This window comes from Synchiropus splendidus, chromosome 2 (assembly GCF_027744825.2).
Source record: "Synchiropus splendidus isolate RoL2022-P1 chromosome 2, RoL_Sspl_1.0, whole genome shotgun sequence".
NCBI lineage: Eukaryota > Metazoa > Chordata > Actinopteri > Syngnathiformes > Callionymidae > Synchiropus > Synchiropus splendidus.
In genome coordinates this window covers 15,824,553-15,846,486 of record NC_071335.1, presented here as the reverse complement: position 1 = coordinate 15,846,486, position 21,934 = coordinate 15,824,553, and the positions used below count along the sequence as shown (strand labels likewise).

General features: G+C 42.9%; 3 protein-coding genes across 4 annotated transcripts; all 3 read left to right on the top strand.

The window, feature by feature from the left end:
- The first annotated feature begins 6,846 nt into the window (after positions 1-6,846).
- LOC128754634 (CMRF35-like molecule 3) lies at positions 6,847-10,538 on the top strand. Of its 2 annotated transcripts, XM_053857382.1 has the most exons (5): positions 6,847-7,061; positions 7,205-7,289; positions 7,349-7,492; positions 7,588-7,727; positions 9,469-10,538. In XM_053857382.1, the coding sequence occupies exons 1-5, from the start codon at positions 7,053-7,055 to the stop codon at positions 9,832-9,834; spliced, it is 744 nt and encodes a 247-aa protein (XP_053713357.1). In that variant the 5' UTR covers positions 6,847-7,052; the 3' UTR covers positions 9,835-10,538. The 2 variants fall into 2 exon arrangements, with proteins under 2 accessions (XP_053713357.1, XP_053713356.1); XM_053857381.1 differs by having other exon boundaries at positions 6,847-7,289.
- Positions 10,539-14,473: 3,935 nt separating this feature from the next.
- On the top strand, positions 14,474-15,988 carry LOC128754704 (CMRF35-like molecule 5). The gene is made up of 5 exons (XM_053857510.1): positions 14,474-14,533; positions 14,675-14,980; positions 15,100-15,153; positions 15,232-15,327; positions 15,700-15,988. The coding sequence occupies exons 1-5, from the start codon at positions 14,488-14,490 to the stop codon at positions 15,873-15,875; spliced, it is 678 nt and encodes a 225-aa protein (XP_053713485.1). The 5' UTR covers positions 14,474-14,487; the 3' UTR covers positions 15,876-15,988.
- Positions 15,989-16,942: 954 nt separating this feature from the next.
- Positions 16,943-20,138, top strand: LOC128754605 (CMRF35-like molecule 1). Its single transcript, XM_053857333.1, has 5 exons — positions 16,943-17,241; positions 17,371-17,679; positions 17,797-17,988; positions 18,061-18,165; positions 19,494-20,138. The coding sequence occupies exons 1-5, from the start codon at positions 17,199-17,201 to the stop codon at positions 19,700-19,702; spliced, it is 858 nt and encodes a 285-aa protein (XP_053713308.1). The 5' UTR covers positions 16,943-17,198; the 3' UTR covers positions 19,703-20,138.
- The last annotated feature ends 1,796 nt before the right edge of the window (positions 20,139-21,934 follow it).

Here is a 21,934-nt window from a genome sequence, read left to right as displayed (position 1 = left end):
AGAAATGGATGTATAAAGACTTCCCATCTTTTTTTCTTTTTTTGTCGACTCCAGACGAGGAACCATGAGACATGGATGGATGGATAGACTTTCACAGTAGCTTAAGATGTGTGCATCATGTTTATGTTCGAACAGGAGTATTGTCGCTATGTTTTTAGAAGCTGTTATATATATATGATTTGAGGGCAGTAAACCTGGTTCTATGAGCAGCACAGAAAAAGTCTTCTTCTCCAGCTCTGGTAAGAAAAAACAAGGTCATATCGTGCACATCAGCCTCGTGGCTCTTCATACCTGCCACAGTCAGCAGACAGCTCCACTTGCACCCGCCGGCCTGTGGGTTTGATGCAGCAGCCAAGTGGCTCAGACTTGCCATAAACATGTGAGCGGGTGATACTGTACACTATCATCACAGAGGAGTGACGGACAGACGGAGAACAACTGTGAGTCTTTTGTCTTCCTCCAGGACAAGCGGGTGATTCTTTTTTAAATCGATGGAGCTGATTGAAGCTCAACCTGTGGCATTGGCCACACAATCCCATCTTTGTGTCCTTAAGCAATACTTAAGGAATTACTCCATGCCAGTGACACAGACTCTCACAGATTCAAACTGGGATTCACAATGCTGTTTTTCCATGCCATCTTGGTTTATTATCTCTTCTTCGGTGAGTCTGCGTATAGATTTCATGTGATCATGATTTATGTTGAGCTTGTTTTCACTTGTTCTCTACGCTGGTAAGTCAGGTCTATATCCAAACTACCACAAGGCTGATGCAAGATGCATTTCTGGAAATCAAGCCTGATCATCTTTTGAACTCTGCGATGAAAAGGAACATGATTTCATGTTACTTTCAAACACAAGCTAGCTTTAAAAGCAAATTGCATCAAAATGAGTTTTGAATTTCAGACATTACCGTAGTCATTGCCACAGTCTGAGGCAAAAAACAAAACTCTCTCAAAGCTCTCTTGTAGTTGTATCAACTACAGTGATGATGTGATGTGATCCATTATTAATGTCATGAGCGTTTATGTGGCCATCTTTTAACCATCTTCCAGGAAATAATTTTGAGGTTTCAATTTTTGTTATGAGCCAACTGTTGACAACTATTCAATAAATATATTTATCACCAAGCCAAGTTTGTGTCAGGGACACGGAGGAGGTATTACAAATACACTTCATCATTTCTCAGGAAGTAGCTTTTTGCAATAACAACAAGAAAGATCATTATTCATATATATTTGCCATTATCATCTTTATTACTACTGCAAAATGAAATTACACGTCACTGCATCGACTGTTTATTTCTGAAAACGTGGATAGGATGAATTATGTCACATTACATCTGCTTTTCACCTCAATGCATGTATTCACTTCAGTATAATGCCAGTAGTGTGGGTTTTTTTTCTCTTCGTACAAGCATCAAGATAAATAATCTATTGCATTATTACATTTTATTATTTTATTATTAAGTGCAACTATATATTTTTTACAGAAAAGGTGATATATTTTTGCTCTCATGAGCTCCCAGATATAATTATTATTATTATTATTATTATTGTCATTATTATGTAATGCCCTTTTTACAGTTTTTTTTTTTAATGCATTTCCCCTCTTATTTCACTGTTAAATTCTTCCTTTCAGGATATAATGCGCCTGTTTTGGAAATTCCCCCTGTGGTTTTTAGTGTAGCCCATGGAGTCGACCTGAGATCTGAACTTTTTTTTTTGGAACTTCTGTTTTTCGAACCATCAAACAATATCAACAGATGACATATTCACATTAAACTGGATATATAAAGTGAATCATTTAACAGGAAAGTAAAAACCATACAGCAAAGATACGTCGTCAGAAATTATGCTAAAATAGTGAATAACTTCATGCGCACACAAAAAAAAAAAAAGAAGAAGAAGAACTCAAACACAAATAAGCACATGACAATTGTATCTAAATGCACTGTAAACTCTGGACTATAGAGTGCACCGGAATGTTAGCCACACCCACTAAGTTTAAGAAGGAAAATAGATCTTGTTCATACATAAGGTGCACCGCTCTATAAGCCATGGTTGCAGTGGTGCTATCTGTGCTGTAGAAAGGTCAGTGGTGCACCCGGCTTAAAAATGCATGAAGACGACTTCTAAACTAGTTTTGTAAATGGGACCCAGCATGGACACTTGGACTTCATGGAACTCACAATTTCAGCGCTTTAAGATAAAGAAAATGCCTGTGATTTCATCGTGTGTCATGTGGCCAGGCTCAATTTTATTTTATTTTGGCAACATGATCCTCTTTAGCCTGTAAAAATCCATATATTCACAATATTGTACAAGCGGTAGGGTTCAGACCACGGGAAAAAGTAGTGGCTTATAGCCACTATTACACTTTAAGTTCTTTGCCCAAGTGTGGAGTGATGGGGGCTCAAACAAAGGGACTTCAAGCTGCGTATTTTCCACTGATCTAATGTTGGAGTCTCAGTTTCCCTCCAGGTGTCATCATTTTCCTTCCAATTCATGAAAGATGATGATGAATTCTCATCTAAATTCTTTTTAACATCGCAGTCACGATGACAACACAAGCTCCAACACTGGAGGAGACCGGTGAAGTTGGGGGGGAGGTCGTGATCCAGTGCTCCGGCAGGGGGCCCACAGAAAACGGCGCCAGTCTCTACTTCTGCAAAGAAACCTGCTCCAATGGCAACGTCCTCATCCAGGCGAGGAACAAGAGGAGCACCGTCACGAGACGGGGGCGATACAGTCTGGTGATGAGGGGCAGTGGCGCCGTCTTCACTGTGGTCATAACAAGGTTGAGAAGGGCGGACGAGGGAAGCTACATCTGCGAAGGACACAATGGCCCCTTTAACAACATCACTCTGACAGTCTTTGATGGTAATCTTCTTTTTCTCTGTGTAATTATTCATGTTAGTCATAAAAACTATTCACACAACATCCGGTGTTCTGACCAGCCTTCAAAGTTGTAAATATGGATCTGCTTATCTTGTCTTGTGATGCCTCCTTCGTGTCTCATACCTCAAGCAATGTTTTCTCATGGGCAAATAGATATAGACATTCAAGAAGTAACTCTTATCTCTCCCCTCCAAGCCACCTCTGTTCCGTCTGGACCGTTCTCCATCAGCCCACAGACCCAGGCCCCACCAACAGAGAGGACCAGTAAGAAGACAGGAACCATCTCTGGTGCGTGAAAAGTTCATGCTGCTTTGGGACAAATGCAAAATAACTTTAGAGGGAGGTTTCATCGTTGGAAAATTGAAAAATCGTGTTACTCGGGTAGCAGGCAACTGAACAATAATAGAAGGAAAAACACATTGTTTGTGTATACAAGTAACATCTGACTGACTTACGACCTGCCCGACTTACGTCCACCTGTACTTACAGCCACAGCCAGCCTATGCTTTTTTTTTTATTTATTTTTTATTTCAATGTCTGGCACTGCAGCACCTAGCAGCCCAGCAACGTGTATGACAGTGACGGCAGCACAGTATCCCAGCATCTCACTCTCACACATCTACCATCTACCAGTACAGTACCACCTGTAACCCTCGCGTCGGCTATTTTGAAGGGCATTCGACTTACGTCCAATCTGACTTACGACCAGTAGGTCGGAACCGATCCCGGTCGTAAGTCAGATGTGACTTGCAGAGCTACCAAAACATAGCTACGGATAGACAGAGAATATCTTCCCTTCTTTGGTGTGACTGACCTTATCTAATTCGAGCTTTGTTCTCGGTCCTAGACGCTACCCTGGTCATCATCGTCTCAGTGAGTTTGGCGCTCGTGGTGTGTGCAATCATACCCATCATATTGTACGGCAACTGGAGAAGTAATGCACGTGAGTGGGGCTACTGTGAAATGAAAGCTTTCCTGGTCGTAACGTGGTACATCTTGGGTGTTCATGATTGTTTTGGATGTGTTTCAGGGGCAACAAATCCACCAGCGCCTGGCAAGGTTGATGTGAGTGACAGATTTTTCTTCGTTGTCAAGTAGCCCTCAACTTCTGGCATCCACAATCCCTGCGCTCATACTGTGTTGTTCTCGATGAGTTTTGATGAACATAAAACGTATAAAACATAAAACGGAATAGTTTATCACCTAAAAAATGCTAAGCAAAACTAGGCGACGCAGTTTCTGATGAAACTGCTTGTGAATGCTCGGTATCACGACCGCGGCTCTGTATGCAATAGTGGAGGTAATGAGCTGTCAGAGTCTGAAGCTTTTGGTTATAGTTACAGAAAAAGTAAACTGGACTAAAAGTTAGGATAGACAAAATATAAGCTTTTTACTGCTTTCGCTTTACCTCCCGAACACATGACGATATCTGGAAAACCGTAGCAGATAGCCAATAAAACACATGAGAATTCGTATTTCAGCTTCCGTCTCTAGCTGATCCGATTCATGTTTCTACAGAAGAGCAGGATGGTGAGTTGAAAATGAGTAACTTTGCCGTGATTTCTCTGTTTCAATGGAAGTAAACGGAGCAGAAAACCTAGTTTGGCACACAAATTGTGAATGTGCAACAGCATTTCTGAGCACATCATATGAGATAGGACAAGTGTGATTACCATGATGGAGATTTTCATGTGTCTGTGATGCAGAAACATTTTTCATTTTCTGCTCGACTCCACCAGCCTGAATGCCCACTCTAGCCTTCTGTTTTTTCAAAGCTGATTTTATGAAAAGCTATACCACTTGGCTTGGTGAGGACTGCGGCTACATACTAATTTTTTCAAAGTAGAGGAACAAACCGCTACTTAAAGCTGTTTAAGAAGGGGGACCGGAGGGTGTGTTCCAACTACAGAGGGATCACACTCCTCAGCCTCCCTGGAAAGGTCTATTCCAGGGTACTAGCGAGGAGACTTCAGCCAATAGTCGAACCTCAGATCCAGGAGGAACAGTGTGGTTTTCGTCCTGGTCGTGGAACACTGGACCAGCTCTATTCCCTCCATCGGATGCTCGAGGGTTCATGGGAGTTTGCCCAACCAGTCCACATGTGCTTTGTGGATTTGGAGAAGGCGTTCGACCGTGTCCCTCGCGATGTCCTGTGGGGGGTGCTCCGGGAATATGGGGTGCGGGACCCTCTGCTAGGGGCTGTCCGCTCCTTGTATGACCGGAGCAGGAGCATGGTTCGCATTGCCGGCAGTAAATCAGACCTGTTCCCGGTGCATGTTGGTCTCCGCCAGGGCTGCCCTTTGTCACCGGTTCTGTTCATCACTTTTATGGACAGAATTTCTAGGCGTAGCCAGGGGTCGGAGGGGATCCGGTTCGGGAACCACAGAATTTCATCTCTGCTATTTGCGGACGATGTTGTTCTGCTGGCCTCATCGGACCGGGACCTTCACCATGCGCTGGGGCGGTTTGCAGCCGAGTGTGAAGCGGCCGGGATGAGGATCAGCACCTCCAAGTCTGAGGCCATGGTCCTCGACCGGAATAAGGTGGTTTGCTCTCTCCGAGTCGGTGGAGAGTTCTTGCCCCAAGTGGTGGAGTTTAAGTATCTCGGGGTCTTGTTCTTGAGTGAGGGAAAAGGGGAGTGTGAGATTGATAGACGGGTTGGTGCGGCGGCAGCAGTGATGCGGTCGCTGTATCGGACCGTCGCGGTGAAGAGAGAGCTGAGTCACAAGACGAAGCTCTCGATTTACCGATCGATCTACGTTCCCACCCTCACCTATGGTCACGAGCTTTGGGTAGTGACCGAAAGGATGAGATCGCGGAGTTTCCTCCGCAGGGTGGCTGGGCACACCCTTAGAGATAGGGTGAGGAGTTCGGTCATCCGGGAGGAGCTGGAGGAGGTTTGTGCGGACCGGGGAGTTTGGGCTTCCCTGCTCCAAATGCTGCCTCCGCGACCCGACCTCGAATAAGCGGTAGAAGAAGGTGAAGGTGAAGGTGAAGGAACAAAGCGAAATGCTATGCTAAAGACTGTACTATCAGTGGTTTGGTTAACCACCGACCTACCGATCTACTGAAGAAACCCTTCATTAAAGTGAACCACAGAAGAGCATTGTGTCATTGATGCTCTTGTCTTTGCACCAACAGGCTGGTGAGTCGTCCTCAGTGAGGCTTCAGTCCATCGGCTCAGAGGTGTCCAGTTCTCCGGACGCGGCTCAGCACACGGCAGCCGATCAGGCTCTGGATGAAAACAGAATCGTCTGACACCATCGATGAGACGCTTTTGCAACGGACCGATCCGCCATTTTACATCTGAACTGAATTATTGAGTTAACATCATTCGGTCACTGTGCAGGTATTTTGTGAACATTGTAGCTTCTAAAAGGACTGAAAAGTTATCTTGAAAGGAGGTTTTAAAAAATAAAATTCACATGAGCTTTGAGACTTGTCTGTCATGTCTGACCAGGAGTCAAAAAGGCACAGGAAGTTGATTTGGAGCACTTTGTGGTTGCGGATGTCGAGCTGAGCTGCTGAGCAACTGAGCAACTGATGCTTCTGTATTGTCTCCGGGTGTGAGTGTGTCACAGTGGTGAGGATCACCCCCAGTAGCTCCCCACTTCTCCTGAGGAAGTGAGTGCAAGATGACAAATGACTTGTTTTTTTCTCCCTTCATAAATATTTGTTGAGTCATGAGTACAAGAAAAAAAAATCTTGGTTATAGTTACACAAAAAGTAGACTGGACCAAAAGTAGGATACACTGAGTATATAGATATTTTTTCTGAATTTACAAATGGAAAGCTGGTTGACAAGTCAGAATTGGTGACACGCCACATGACTAGACCACAACCTCTACGTTCGTCTCGTTTTTTTTTCCAAATCTTGTTTCCGTTCTAACTTGAGTTGAGTTGCAGCCCATCCTGTAGAATAGTTTGTGTACGAACGCAAAGCAGAGACTCTCTCCCCTGGAAACATAATCTCAATAAAAATGAGAATAATAACTGCCTGCTACTGCCTTCTTTGTGGTAAGTGTACACATTCAATTATTTTGCATCTGCACTGACAAGTACCTTTTGTCTTTTAGTTTTATGGACAGAATGCATGTGTTTGAAAGTGCAACGGACAGAGAGGGAGGACGTCACCTTCAACTGTTCACACAAGAATGCATACGGTAACAGAAAATACTTCTGCAAAAGGACTTGCGCGGGCAAGGACGTGCTTGCAGCAGTAAAGGCTTCTGGTTCAGTGGAGTCAGGAAGAATTCACTTGAAGGAATCGTCTGGAGTTTTGGAAGTGACCTTCACAAATCTGAAGGTGTCGGACACAGGGAAGTACTGGTGCGGTGTGGACAGGTTCGGTGTTGATACGTACATCGAAGTGAATCTAAACGTAAAAGAAGGTATGAGCAAGGACCTAGTGGGTGACCTGACAGATAACTAAGCGCGCTGTCCTCTTCAGCTCCTCTTCAGACAACCGTTGCTCCCACAACTTCAACTGTGTCACTTGATGTGTCCACCACGTGGACATATGCCCCGACGACAAACGCCACTGAAACCATGTCATCCCCATCACCAGAGGACCCGGCCTCACGCTGGCCAACAGGTAAACTCATCGTATGGATGGACCATCTTCAGCTTGATGCTTCAGTCATGACACAGATGACATTTGTTGTTTAACCATGACCTGGTTCCACTCAGAGGCCCTGCTATATGCTGCGTTCGGGGCCGCCGGACTCATCGTCTTGTTGGTGCTGGTTGTCTGTGTCAGGAAGTGCAGACCCAAACGCAAACCACAGGCTGTTGATCCGGGCTGTGCAGAGTCGAACAGTGCAAGCGAGGTGACCACATACATGTTTTCTGTGCTGTACTTAAATATGAAGCAAGTGACTGTGTTGACTGGAGAGCTCAGCGCTCTGTATGGCCAACACGAAGGTCGACCAGAGGCCGTAGCACAAGAAATATGGGACTAGACAGAATCAGTCCCCCGCTGCTCTCAACAGCGATTTGACCTTGTCATGACTGAATCAAAAAGCAAAAATCTTTCACTCACATGACTTCCCTAATGACAGCCCTAGTGCCTTGTCTAAATACGGAACTCAAATTGCCCAAAATCTCGACATCGTATTGGACTCCATACTTTGAACTGAACCACACATTTTTAAAAAATAGTGATGTTTTCTTCAGTTAAAATTGAATGCACAGTTTGTGATAGCTGTCAGAGGAGAAGAGAAATACAACCTTCTCCTGTCAAACTGCCGCTCCTTGAAGACTTTCACGCTGTCGTCCTGCTTTCCCACTCACTTCTGCTTTCACTGCAGTTAACCACATCCATTCACTCTCATGAGTAGACAAACAATATTATTACTGAATTTAACACTCATCCCCATATTTAGTGTTTGTTTCATTTGCCTCAGACACTGGATCAAAACACCAGTTATTCATCTTGAAGCACAAACTCACCATTTGTGTCAACAAAAACTAGGGATGGGGGAAAAAATGTTTTTTTTTCTTCATGATAATATTAAATATCTGTATTTCTGCCCAGAATTCATTTTTTCACCATTAATCACGGCAGCAAGACGCAACGTTATATCTGTTTCCTGGTGAATCCCGGCTTTATTTTTATCATCATATGTAGACCAAGGACTCGTTGGTGGATTCATGTAGCCAGTCGTGGCAACAGTCTCTCCACAGCACCATTTCGTGAGCACGACACGGACTGCATTCATAATATATATATACACATCAAGTCTGTGGCCTGACAAAAGCCTCTTTTGCAAGAGTTTTACGCCGGTTACGAGAGAATTGGCAACCCTGTGCTAACATGTTAGTGCTCTGTGCTAGCCGCTACTCTGTATTGCTCAGGAGGAATGCAGTTACTGGAATAGCAAGGATGGTCGTCCTGGGCTGTAAAACTACAGGGAATGTAGTTGGATGTTAGTTATTTAATCCAGCTCCCACGACGTCGCTCTCTCTCCTGCTGCATCTGCACATTGGTCAGTGATAAACGCAGGATCTCAATTTAGACCCCAAAATATTACTGTCAGAACCTGTTCTGGCACCTCGTTATTGCACATTAACTGCTTTATATTTTTATAAAGAGTGAATAATACTCTTTATGAATACACAAATGTCGGTGGGAAACTGTGATGTGCATTTTTATTATTATCTATTTTTAAATGAAATCACAATCGCAATATAAATTGGCAACTAGGTATCAGGAAAATATAGAATCGGACCTAATGCGTATCGTCCTAGTCTTAACAAAAAATGTTCTCTTTCTCAAGGCGTCATATCTTTGGCATCTTTGAGTCATGATTCAGACACGGTTATGACTGTCACCGACTGGTTCACATACTGTAGCTTGTCAAAGAGGTTTTTCCGCTGCAGTGTTTGATGCCATCTGAAATGTGCCCCTTGAAACGCCCACACATTTCTCATCCCTCACGACGCAGTGTGGTCTGACGGGTTGTCACACACAATCGCTGCTGTGTATTGACTTTACATTTGACTCTCTAGAGTCAATGTTGAGTGTTGTTTATTTGTCTAAAGTAGAGTTTGTTGTTCTTTGTCCAACAGAATGACTACGACGATATTGGCCTGGTCTTGCGCCCAGTTGCACATGTTCCCAGTGGCATAACCAGACATCACAACCCCAAACAATATCAATGTAGATCGCCGTACATCTTGGCATCGTGGAGCAAAAACGGCGCCTCAGCTCAATCCTCAAGCTCAAGCTTCCCTTCTTCAACTCGCAAACATCATCCAGAGTCAGCTCCACCTCCCATCGTACCTAGAGGCCCCATTGATGACTATGCAAATCTACCATCTACTCCGGCAAACAAAACCAGACCACGATACAGTTTCCAAAGCAAAGTTTCTACCTGGGAATCAAAGGACTTGAGGGTCGTGCCAGTTGCTGTGGGTCGCCGTGAAAAATCGTAATTGAATGGATATTCAGAAAATGGCATCCAACATATTGGTGTTTCTTTTTTGTGCATGCTGATCTGTAATTCTATGCATGTAATGACAGAAGTGCTGGAAACGCATCTTTCCATGTGAAAAGCTTGGTCAGAATGAAATTTCGTTTGCATCGAGGGGGTGGTTTATTCACATTGTTGATCAGACAGATGTCCGATCTTCGCGCCATGAACTGACTGAAGCAGTACGTGCATCTGGAGTGCCGCTGCGTCCGCGTGAACAAAACCACTTGCTGCTGTGGGCGAACGTCCAAACAATGTGACACAAATGCGCAAAAGACAGATATGAATAAATGAAACAGACTGAGGTAAATAGCCCTCATCTCATGTGTAGCATTTAAGTAAAGGTGCAAATTCTTCAGCAAAATAACTCAGTTTCAGTTAACGTCCCCTACCGCCCTAATACTCTTTTTTGACCCTAACACTCGGTTTTGCGTGTTCACATGTGTAAGTGTAGTGTGTCCCAATACTACTAAGACCGGGAGCACTCGCCGTTCACCACCTGAAATGATCCCTTCAAACCGAGGAAGCTCCGGAGCTGACGTGAAACCAAGTGGGAATATGAAGTGTGGATAGATTTACAGGATACCAAAGTACTTTGTTTAAAAGGTACTCTGTTTGTTTACTTTCTCTTGTATCAAACGTTAGCGACCCAAATGGTCTACTGTGCCCGACAACTTGAACAATACAACATGTAAGTACAACAGTATCTTATTTAAAGTTTTTATTTCTTCTTAATAAACAACAGTGCATGCAGGGGAATTTCTCTTCGGAGATTAATAAAGTATCTATCTATCTATCTATCTATCTATCTATCTATCTATCTATCTATCTATCTATCTATCTATCTATCTATCTATCTATCTATCTATCTATCTGTCTGTCTGTCTGTCTGTCTGTCTGTCTGTCCATCTGTCTATCTATCTATCTATCTATCTATCTATCTATCTATCTATCTATCTATCTATCTATCTATCTATCTATCTATCTATCTATCTATCTATCTATCTATCTATCTACCTATCCATCCATCCATCTATCTATCTGTATGTCCATCTATCTATCTATCTATCTATCTATCTATCTATCTATCTATCTATCTATCTATCTATCTATCTATCTATCTATCTATCTATCTATCCATCCATCCATCCATCCATCCATCCTTGTAACGTCAACACGCACACGTCACGTCGCGTACGCCTTCTTCAGTCACACCAACCAATAGACACTCCTGTAAGACGAACTTAACAATGCACACCACTCATAAACTATGGAAAACATCCTTGCTATCCAACAACAGCCTTGGTCTCTGAACAGAATACACTCACAAGGGAAAAGTGTCAATGTAACCACAGCAACAGTCAAGTTTTTAGAGTTGAACTGCTTTCATGAATGGCTAGTTTGTTGCCTCTTTATTTGACAAGCAGCTAAATAATATCTTTCAGTGGCTATTCCATCCAGATGTGAAGGGGTTGGTGAAGGTCATGTGAATGACAGAGCCCCAAAACATGGCATTTAAATTGGAACTCTATTTGATCATATCATGAACTGGTCTATATAATAGAATATTATGGTTTAAGTTTAAGGCCTGGTTCTCATTTTTCAACTCTCATGTGAACACGCGTTCTTAATTCCCCTTTCATAAGCCAGGGAGCGCTAGCCGCAATGGAGCTAACGAAAGAGGAACAGATCAAAGAGAAAGGGCCCCAAAATAAAGACTAATTGAAGTGACATTTGCCTCATTGTGAAGCAGCTCCGGGACCCGAATGTGTCGGACGGGAAATTAACCATGACAGGAATGTTGATGAAAATCTCGCTAGTCTTCGTCAACATGCTTCAATCCCAAGGTGAGACTCTCCAACACTTTTTTTCCCCTTCTTCATGTAAGACACTGGCTTTCATAATCCACGTTTTTTGTTTTGTTTTCCGAGCAGCTTTACGCAGCATCAAACCCAAAGCTGTCGTCGCCTTAAATGGAAAACCGTTGAACTTTACTTGCGACTATCAACCAGGCATGCAAAGCCACGCCAAGTATTTTTGCCGAGTTGAGGAAGATCTCTGCTCCGCTCAAACCGTCTGGGCCGACAAACACGACACGGTGGTGACGGACGGCCGATTCTCGCTGTACGACAACACCAGCGGCGCCTTTGTCAGCGTGGGCTTGGACATTGTGCTCCTGGAGGACAGCGGGTTGTACTGGTGTGGAGTGGATATTTGCGAGAGGGCAGACTACATCACGCCAATACTCCTGACGGTTGTTCAAGGTACAGCACATTCGACGAGTGGAAGAGGCCATGATTTCACCGGCTGTGGTTCATTTGTTTGCTTGTCAGTGTCTGAACTCTGTGAATTGATTTTCAGGAAATTTTTCACGACTTCTGTGGTCTGCCTCGACCATTTGGATTTAACCTTGACATACGAGGACGTTACATTTTTGCTTTTCTTTTTTTTTTAATGTTTATGAGCCACATTTAGGGACACTGCCCGCGGCATCTTGTAGAGAAGCAGCAACATTACAGCGTGAACGTCTGAATGTGGGAGCATACAAATAGATAAGACTTGTGTAACAACAACTCCTGAAAGAAGTGCAGGAGAAAATTCTGTTCAAACTTGTTTGAACGTGCAAAGATGTCTAGCGCTTCATATGTCACGGGAAACTGACATATTGTAGTTATAGTGGCATTATTAATAATAACACCATTGCGGTTAATAATTGAAAAAAAAGAATTATGAAAATTATCATAATTATGAAAATATTTTTCTTACAAAACAATGTGTAGTTGTGACCATCGAGGTAATTCCTTTTCCTTGTATTGTTCATCAAACAAAAACAAAAACAGAAACTTGACTTCACACAGCGTGTAATACACAACAAATTGAATGAACTTTCATGTATCATTAGGTTTTACGGATAACAACAATAACAATAACAACAAAGCTTTATGTATATTTCACTTTTTGGAGTACTGTTCAACAAGTGCCTCATGATATTTTGACGTTATTCCATGGCAATAGTTGCATGCTCGAGTGCCGCCTTCGTGTTTGGTGAGGTCTGTTGAAGTGATGGTGATCCGCGGAGGATACTCCAGAAAGAAGTGCTCTCGAAGTTCTCATGTGTTGCTATCAGGCTGAAATGAGGGTTTGTTCCACAAGTTTTTTTTGCACTTGCCTGTAGGCAACAGGTACTTTCCTGGTGTCCATAAAGCACTCTCAGAGATTGAAGAAGCGGAAATCGCACATATCTTGAAATGAAGCAGCAGGAAATTTCTTTTTCATAGAAAGTTGTGTCAAATAATCCCCTTGTCAGAGGCACCTGCAGACTCTGTGATGCTGACTTGGGATCACACCAGCACTATTGCGCGCTGTCTGATCAACCCTAAAACAATGAGCCGCACATTTCATCACCACAGTCACAAAAGCATCTATTCAATTGAGTCAATTGTGTCTGAACTGTCGTGATCGAAATGTCATTCAAGTTTGTCCACAACTGTTAGATGCACAGACAGGTGACGCTGACTGTAGCAACCTCTTTGATGGAGGTTGCGACATAATGACTTGAGTTTTGTGTCTCTGACATTTGAAAGGTCAACCCAGTATGAACTGTGGTATTTGAGCTTGGCTCTTGTGAGCTTTCAGTATCAAAGCCTGTTTTTACTGCTGTCTGAAGGACGTGGTATTCTCCTTTCTCACCTCATGCATGTCAACAAATACCTGTCGGATGTTAAGACCGATGACCCCCATTTTTGACTGAATCTATTGAAAGGTTTGATTTCTGGATTTTGTGCACCACGCTGACCTTTTTTTCTTCTGCAGAACGTAACTTTCCGTTGTTTCTGGCCTCCCTGATGGGAATCATGGTGCTGCTGATCGTCTGTCTGCTCACTGTTTGTCTGTTCTTGGCTGCCGCCAGGTGGCGCCGCTCACACTCTCACCAAGATGCAGAGGTGTGTTGACCACCACATATTGACCGTAGGCAAAAATGGCAACCTTCTGAGTGTATCTGTTTTCTTCAGACTCCGACATCCGAGCCTGAGCAACATGATCTTACTTCCTCTGAACGTGACACGAAGAATGGATTTTCACAAGCAGCTCCGCCGCCGGACTGCGATTCCGTGGAGATGAGGAAGTCGCTGTGCTCCAACAAATATGAGGAACTGGATCCGAGCCAGGCAGACGTTCACATCTATCAAACCCTAAATGACTGCAGAGATTAGAGTCCTTCACGATTGAAAACGTACGAGTGGAGCACAGTGGAGATAAACCTGATGATTCTCAATCGAATAAAAAAAGCGTAAAATACAGTTTCCTTTTCTTCCGAAAGGTTGCAACATTACTCAACATGTATCTGTCAAGTGGTCTGGGAACACCATGGTTGTTTTAAAAGTATCGTGGATGATGGACGCAGGACAACACTTCTTGTTCGCCTATTGATCGCAGAATAAAGGGGAATAAAAGCTACGTCTTTTTTATTCATGTATTTTATTTATTTATTTTTTAAGCAACATTTCCTCTTGCGAGTGAGTGAGGAAGCAGTGGATTTTTTTTTTTTTCATGAAAGAAGATGTAGAGAGAGGAAATGCTTCACTTTAGAGGAACCAGTAACCAACAGAAAGTCATGTATTCCGAGATGCCTCTGATGATTCTGGCCTGTTTTCTGGCAGGTGAGTCTGCTGCTTTAGAATGTTTGTTTTCTTTGTTGTTCATTTGGCAGCTGAGTGAAGTATCTTCTTTGTCATTGTAATTTGGCTTTCAATGGTGCTCACGTTCATGTACGGATTCCTATGTATTTGTGTTCTCTGCAGTGGGGTCAGACGTGGCGAATGGTCTGAGACTAACAGGGAAGGAGGGGGAAGATATCACAATTACATGTTCTCACTCAAATGCTTACGGCAACACAAAGTATTTCTGCAGAGGAGAATGTGACTACAAAGATATCCTCATAACCAGCGAAGGTCCAAACACAGCCAAGTATCACATAACTGACAGAGGGAATGATTTCGATGTGACCATTTATAACCTGGAGGTGAAAGACTCAGGATTGTACTGGTGTGGAATAGACAGAGTTGGCGTGGACACGTATACTAGAGTTGACCTCACCGTTGAAAAAGGTAAGTCAACTCAGAACTTTTTCATATATTCCGATCATTCAATGCAGCACATTTTCAAGATAGCAATATGTTTCTACTAACATTGGTCAAAATATGATCTGCTTTCCTGTTTTCATTAGCTCCAGAGGTCACTGACACGTCAGGTCAAAGTAAAGACTCAACTCGACCCTCAGGTGCAGTGATAGCCACTTGGGTAGTTAAAAACCGAGACTACAAGACAAACGTTTGAGGAACTCTTCTGTGTTTTTTAGACACTGTGGTGTACATCGGAGCAGGACTCGGGATTTGCTTCACGATTCTGGTTTTGGTCCTCCTTTTGCTCTTCCTCCTACGAAGAAGACGCTCTGGTATGAATGTTAACACACTGAACTTGCAATGAGGCCAAGACAGCTCTCCCTTCTTCTACCCTTCTTCCACATCCTCGTTCCTCATTGTACACATCCTGTCAATGGGCTTTCCTTCTGCTGTAAGACAGCACCATTGGATTGGATTCTTTTATGAAACAAAATGCATCGATCTTCCATCATTCATGTTTTGTCAAATGAAATGCACCTGGACATCTTCAAAGAAGCTCACTCATTTGACTCCTCAATAGTGGGCGCTCACAAGCATGAACAAAACAGTTCATAGCTTGATATTAGTTTTATTAATAAGAGATGAAGAAAATTCTTCACTAGATGAAAGTAACTAACCGGGCCTTTCTTTCTTCCTATCAACAGCCGACCCAGATGAGAAACCAGACGGTCGCTCGGCCAACTCCCCAGATCCAGGAGTCATTTACTCTGACGTCACTTTGAACAGAACAAGGTCACCTGGACCTATGCCCACCATTGTGCCACCATCTGAAGCGGTCACCTATTCTACCATCAGAGGCGCTCACGCTGACTCAGTCTGACTTCCCTCTGTGTTGCATGGACTTCCGCTGCCTCGTGCCTCAAGTGGCTGACTCCAGATGTAGTATGTGCATATATACTTGTCGAACAATATTTCAGTGCAAAGGCTGGGCGAATTTTGATGACAGTTTTTGTAATATTTTATATATACATATTATATTTATTCGTGGAACAGCGCATCCGTTTTACATTTAACATATAGATTTAGTTTCTCGCAAATGTTTCGCTAAGTGTTTGAAAGTAATGAACTTCATAACAAAAAAAGATGTCTCTTTTTAATAAATTAAACTTGACAAGCACAGTTTAAGGCCATGTTCACACAGCAACGGCACCAGGTCCTTGACTGCGTGTTAAGGATCATTGTTCTGTTGAAATGTCCACCCTCTTTCCATCTTCTGTACATCATCTGTCTCCACATTTTCCATTTCTCTTTCCCTTTATTGTACTTAGTTTGTTAGGACCATACGCAGGGAGAAACAGGCCCACACCATGGCGTTCCCACCTCCAAACGTCAGTGCAGGTGTGGTGTTTTGGGGGTGAAGTGCAGTGCCATTTTTCCTACAGACATGATGTGCATTTTGGCTCATCTGAGCGGAATGTATTTCACAGGCTTGTCTTGAGTCTTGTGTGGTGAACGGACATACATGCCATGACGTTTGAGCGCATTACTTTTGCTTCCTTTCAAACCACTGCACCTGCTACTTTTAAATCGTCCTGAGGCCCTTGGCTTGTGGACAGCTCTTCTGATAATTCTTTTCACTCCTCTCTGTGAGGAATGTTGCCAAGAGCACCTGCTCGTGGCCGTTTATGGCGACTGCAGCACCAGCAGTGCTGACTGGGACATTCAGAGGTGTAGAAATACATCTGTAACCAATTCTATCATGAGGTTTTGGAACATGAGGTTGCTGAGGTCTTGAGAGAGCATCTTGTTTTTAAGCATCATGAGAAGATTCTTTCGAATTACTGGTTTGTTCCAGCTGATGTTTGACATGACATCATTTGTGGACATCTGTGGTTTAAGGTCAGGCATGTGTGGATCTCACAGGATGTTGTCCAGATGTAGTAGAAGTATCATGTCGAGCGCACCATTAGAAATGTATTTACTGAGTGAAATGGTGAACTCATTTCCCCCCTGTATGTGTGTGTTAGAGAGAGAGGTCTTGACAAGCAGGGTTTCCTCTCGTGTGCGTCAGAACTACCACAAACCATTTCACAGGAACTGGCTGTTCTGAAGGGTCACATCAGACTGATGAGTTTTTTCACTGAAGATGAAGCAGGAACCTGAGAAACTGACAAGGATGATCAGAAAGTACTGAGCCAGAAGAATGGAGATCAATTCTCTGATGGTTCTGCTCTGTTTTCTGGCAGGTGAGTCTGCTGCGTTCACACGTGTTTCTTCATCACTCATTTGAGTGATGTATTTCCTTTGTCATTGTAATGACTGTTTCATGTTCACCACTTCAAGAGGGACTTTATATGTATTTGTCTTCTCTGCAGGGGTTTCAGACGTGGACGCGTATCATCTGAGACGAACAGGGAAGGAGGGGGAAGATATCACAATTACATGTTCTCACTCCTATGCTTACAGCAACACAAAGTATTTCTGCAGAGGAGCATGTGAATACAAAGATGTCCTCATAACCAGCAAAGGTCCAAACACAGCCAAGTATCACATAACTGACAGAGGGGATGATTTTGATGTGACCATTTATAACCTGGTGGTGAACGACTCAGGAACATACTGGTGTGGAGTAGAGAGACTTCTTAAGGACACATATAATAAAGTTCACCTCACCGTTGTTGAAAGTAAGTCAACTCAGAAGGTTTTCATGTGATCTGCATCTCATCCAGACAACTACTGTATGATTTGTCGATATTTAACTGTGACATTAAGCCATTTGTTATATTTCCTGTTTTCACCAGAGCCAAGGAAGGAGAAGAAAGAACCAGATGAGAAGAAGAATAGCAGTGCAACCATGAAGAATGAAACTGTTGCGACGAGGAATGAGACTGTAAATGAGAACAGTGAAACTGTTGAGGTGAAGAACAAAACTGAGGAGGAGAGGAACGTTACTGACACAACAGTTGAAATAACAAAACCACCTCCATCCTCAGGTAATGGCCATTTGGGAAGGTTGAGACAATAACACAAAGGTTGAACTTCTCTTCTGTGTGTGTGTGTTTTAGTAACTGAGCAGCATGTTGGAGCAGGACTTGGGATTTGCTTTGGGGTTCTGGTGTTGGTCCTTTTCTTCTGCCTCCAACGAAGGAGATACTTTGGAGGAACACCTGGTATGAACAGTAAGCCCTGACCTTCCCAATAGAATAGAAAATAGAATAGCCTTTAATGTCATTATGCACCTATACAATGGAATTGAGCAGCAACTCCACACAGTGCACACAGTAAATTACAATTTTCAGGATAAGTATAGAATCGGTTTAAAATAGGTCGAGAAATAGATGTGGAAATATGATTATTTGCAGAATGACATAAATAAAAAATAGCACTCCCAGGGTTGGGATAAAGTATAAAGCAGCAGTGACATGTGAAGTATTGCACATTGTATTTTGCATTTTGTATCATCTGCGCTTGTTACATGTGAGAGCTGAGGGTGAAGATGACTCCCTGAAAAAAAACCTTCTTCAGCCAATTTGTTCTTACTTTGATACACCAGAAACGTCTCCCAGAAGGAAACAGCACAAACAGCTGGAAGCCAAGATGAGAACTGACTTTTAGGATGTTGCTAGCTCTGCGGAGGCAGACGGTGGAGTAGAGAGGACAGTCCTCTGAAGACTCTCCCTGTCTTTGGAAGTGCAGTTCCTGTGCCTGAGTCCTCAGGAGGTGCTGATGCTGCTAAGCCTTCTGTGATGTTGGCTGTCCAGAAGATCTGGACTCCCAGACTCCCAGAACTCATTCGCTGTTGATGTAAAGAGGGGTGGATCAGTTTTGTTCCCTCTTAAGTTGACAATGACCTCCTTTGACTCTGTGCTTTTCAGAGCTAGGTTCTTATCCGAACACCTGGTTGCGGATTTCTGGACCTCCTCTCTGTAGGGTGCAGCTCAGCCTGCAGAGCTATGGTGCTGACGCCCTCTGTGGATCTGTCCGGCCTGTATGTTAAGTAGTGGGAGTCGAGGGTGGGAGAGGAGATTGTCCCTAGTCACTAGCACATCGCCAGCAACCCACCCAGTGCCCCTCTCCACAGTGTCTCTCGCACTCCTGCCCTTCGTCCACATTCTTGTTCCTCATTTTTCACATTGCTTTAACAGCCTTCTCCCAGTGAGACTCTCCTGACTCAGCATTGACCTTATGACCCACCAGGACCGATGCTAGACACAACCACTTGTTAACTTTTGGAAAGTAAAATATGAGGAGTGAGTTTCAAGCCACAACAGAGAGAGGATGATATAGAGGATGAACACAGCAGTTCAAAAGCCCAAATGACTTGGCAATTGGAGATCAAGACAATTCTTCATGAAGTTTCTCATAGCTGGTTTAAGGTTATAGACTGATCCATTTTTTAAGACAAGCCTATATAAGTTCCCAGCAGTGTGTTAATAAGAGTCCACCGACCAGATATTGATCATCACAGTCATGATCTTCCTTCCAACTGCCGACCCAGATGAAAAACCAGACCGTCGCTCCACCGACTCTCCAGATCCAGCAGCTGTCATTTACTCTGACGTCACTGTGAACAGAGCCTTCCAGGTTCCTGCAGACGCCGCGCTCTACTGCAACATGCCCTCCAGCCAACCCAGGAGCATGGAAGGGCCTCCATCTGAGGAGGTCACCTATTCTGCCATCAGAGGAGCTCATGCTGATCCAGTCTGACTTCCCTTCTCTGTTGCTCACTGTAGCGCTGCATTCACATCTGACTCCATGCTGTTTAGTGACATGTCGCCAAGTGGTTTCTCATTCTTTAGTCAGAGATCTGTCTCAGCTGACACTAGCCGATGTCCCTGACTTTGCGACACTGAACATGGATATTTTTGTATGTATTATCAGGGTAGAACAAACCTGCAGTGCAAAGATTTAGATGAGTAATGTGATGAGTAAAGTTTTGTTTGTAATATTTGTCCATATAGCTTTTTTTTTCTTATCTTTTTTAGTAAATATTTTTAACAAGCAATGGTCCATGAAAATATTCTTGAATATCCATGAAACATATCAGAAGCAATGAACGTCCCACCTGCTGAACTTTTTTTCTTGGCCATCGTGATGCTGTTGTAGTAACTCTAGCTGGTCGCAAGGTGGCAGTATATTGCAAGCGATGTCACAGAAGAACAGCGCACCAGAGCAGGAACTCTGCTCATGTCGACAGTGATGGATGGAGCACGTGGAACAGGCAGTGTTGGACAAGTTACTTTAAATTAGTGACTAGTTACAGTTCCTAGCTGCTTCTTTCGAAAGTTAGGCACTTTAAGTTACTCGTTCCAATCTGACCAGCTACCAGGGAAAGTCAATCATTATTATTATTATTATTATTATTATTATTATTATTATTATTATTATTATTATTATTATTATTATTATTATTATTATCTACTTATCTTTTTGTGGGAACAAACGTGACGCGAGTGAAGGAAGTTGAAGGTCAGCATCATGGCAAAAAAGAAAGCAACCATCAAGACTTAATCACAATATTTCTGTCTTGGTTCATAGATGGTTAGTTCTGCAATAAGATTTCATCCCTGCATTGATATCAACTAACTATCTCCCCCAAAATGCAATCAGTGTATTCCCTAAAGGCACTGACATTATGGTGTGGAACAAAGACTTCTGCAATAAATAATTTAGAAAGGAATAAAAGACAACAACACATGTGTATATGAAATTATCAGCCGTTGTCAGTGGGTGTGTCCAGCACCAGGCAAAGTGCTGCTGACCCGCTGAACTTGTGCCTGGCTCCCACGGCATGGTGGGATATCGAGTGCGACATGAACTTCACCAGAAACTGCTGATGGAATATGTCTGCTCTGCTGTTTCAAAACGTTCCCCATCAGTCAGTGTTGGTGACTGTGGATTAAACCATCTTCACAGTTCCAGTTGTGAAGTACATCAGGATCTATCCGGAGCTAGGAAAATGAATCAATGTACAAAAAAAAGAGGAACAATGGTTCTAAATGTGAAAGCAAAACATTGTTATGGATGGTATACATGTTATTTTTTGTTTCATATCTTATTTTACCTAAACCTTTAATTTGCCATAGTGGTTTGATTTCGTCCTGACAAAAATATATTATTTATTTAAAAATATCTATTTGAAATAGTGTCATGCAAATAATTAATGTATATGTAAATAATTAATGTAGTTATCTTTTTTAATTTCACCTAAAATAGCTGTGATAACCCTTCAACTTGAGGTTTTTTTTATGTATATTTTTTATTATTATATTATCAAAAGACTGACTCATGGTTTGGACATGTACAGAGGAGAGAGAGCCAGTACATTGGTAGGAAGATGTTGAGGTTGGAACTGCCAGGCAGAAGGTGGAGAGGAAGGCCAAAGAGGAGGTTTATGGAGGTGGTGAAGGAGGACATGAGGTTTGTAGCTTTGAGAGAAGAGGAAGCAGAGGACAGGGAGAGATGGAGGAAGGTGATCTGCTGTGGCTACACCTGAAGGGAGGAGCCGAAAGAAGAAGAAGAAAAAGACTGACACATATAAAAAAAAAGCTTCATAAAGTTTTATTTTAATTATTATTATTATATTTTCTACCTAGAAGGTCACAATAAAGTTGTTTGGTGCATACTACAAACAACGTTCCTCAGTAGTGGCTTATAGGAGAACAAGTCATTGCTCATAGATTTTGTTGTGTATGGGATTAATGGATGCTATGTTGAGACTAAACATTAGGGGGCGTCTGTATTGATTGAGTGTTGTTTGTGTTCTATCTGTATAATAAAAGAAGACCGAAGAAGTGTGCCCAAAAACAACAGCTGTGGTGTCGTTTCTCTCCGGGATATTTGAACGTGTGTTCCTATGAGGAATCAGTGTCGAGAGATATAACATAAATTGGCGACGAGTCGTGTAGTCCTGAACTTTTCTCATCATCTGAACTGCCG

Excerpts from the sequence above, each read along its gene's own strand:
- LOC128754634 (XM_053857381.1), top strand. The coding sequence starts at position 6,992 with ATGTGTTTGAAAGTGCAACGGACAGAGAGGGAGGACGTCACCTTCAAC. Across the intron at positions 7,290-7,348 it reads GAATCTAAACGTAAAAGAAG|CTCCTCTTCAGACAACCGTT; the intron begins GTATGAGCAAGG and ends TGTCCTCTTCAG. Across the intron at positions 7,493-7,587 it reads GGCCTCACGCTGGCCAACAG|AGGCCCTGCTATATGCTGCG; the intron begins GTAAACTCATCG and ends GGTTCCACTCAG.
- LOC128754704 (XM_053857510.1), top strand. The coding sequence starts at position 14,488 with ATGTATTCCGAGATGCCTCTGATGATTCTGGCCTGTTTTCTGGCAG. Across the intron at positions 14,534-14,674 it reads TCTGGCCTGTTTTCTGGCAG|TGGGGTCAGACGTGGCGAAT; the intron begins GTGAGTCTGCTG and ends TGTTCTCTGCAG. Across the intron at positions 15,154-15,231 it reads AGACTCAACTCGACCCTCAG|ACACTGTGGTGTACATCGGA; the intron begins GTGCAGTGATAG and ends TGTGTTTTTTAG.
- LOC128754605 (XM_053857333.1), top strand. The coding sequence starts at position 17,199 with ATGGAGATCAATTCTCTGATGGTTCTGCTCTGTTTTCTGGCAG. Across the intron at positions 17,680-17,796 it reads TCACCTCACCGTTGTTGAAA|AGCCAAGGAAGGAGAAGAAA; the intron begins GTAAGTCAACTC and ends TGTTTTCACCAG. Across the intron at positions 17,989-18,060 it reads AAAACCACCTCCATCCTCAG|TAACTGAGCAGCATGTTGGA; the intron begins GTAATGGCCATT and ends TGTGTGTTTTAG.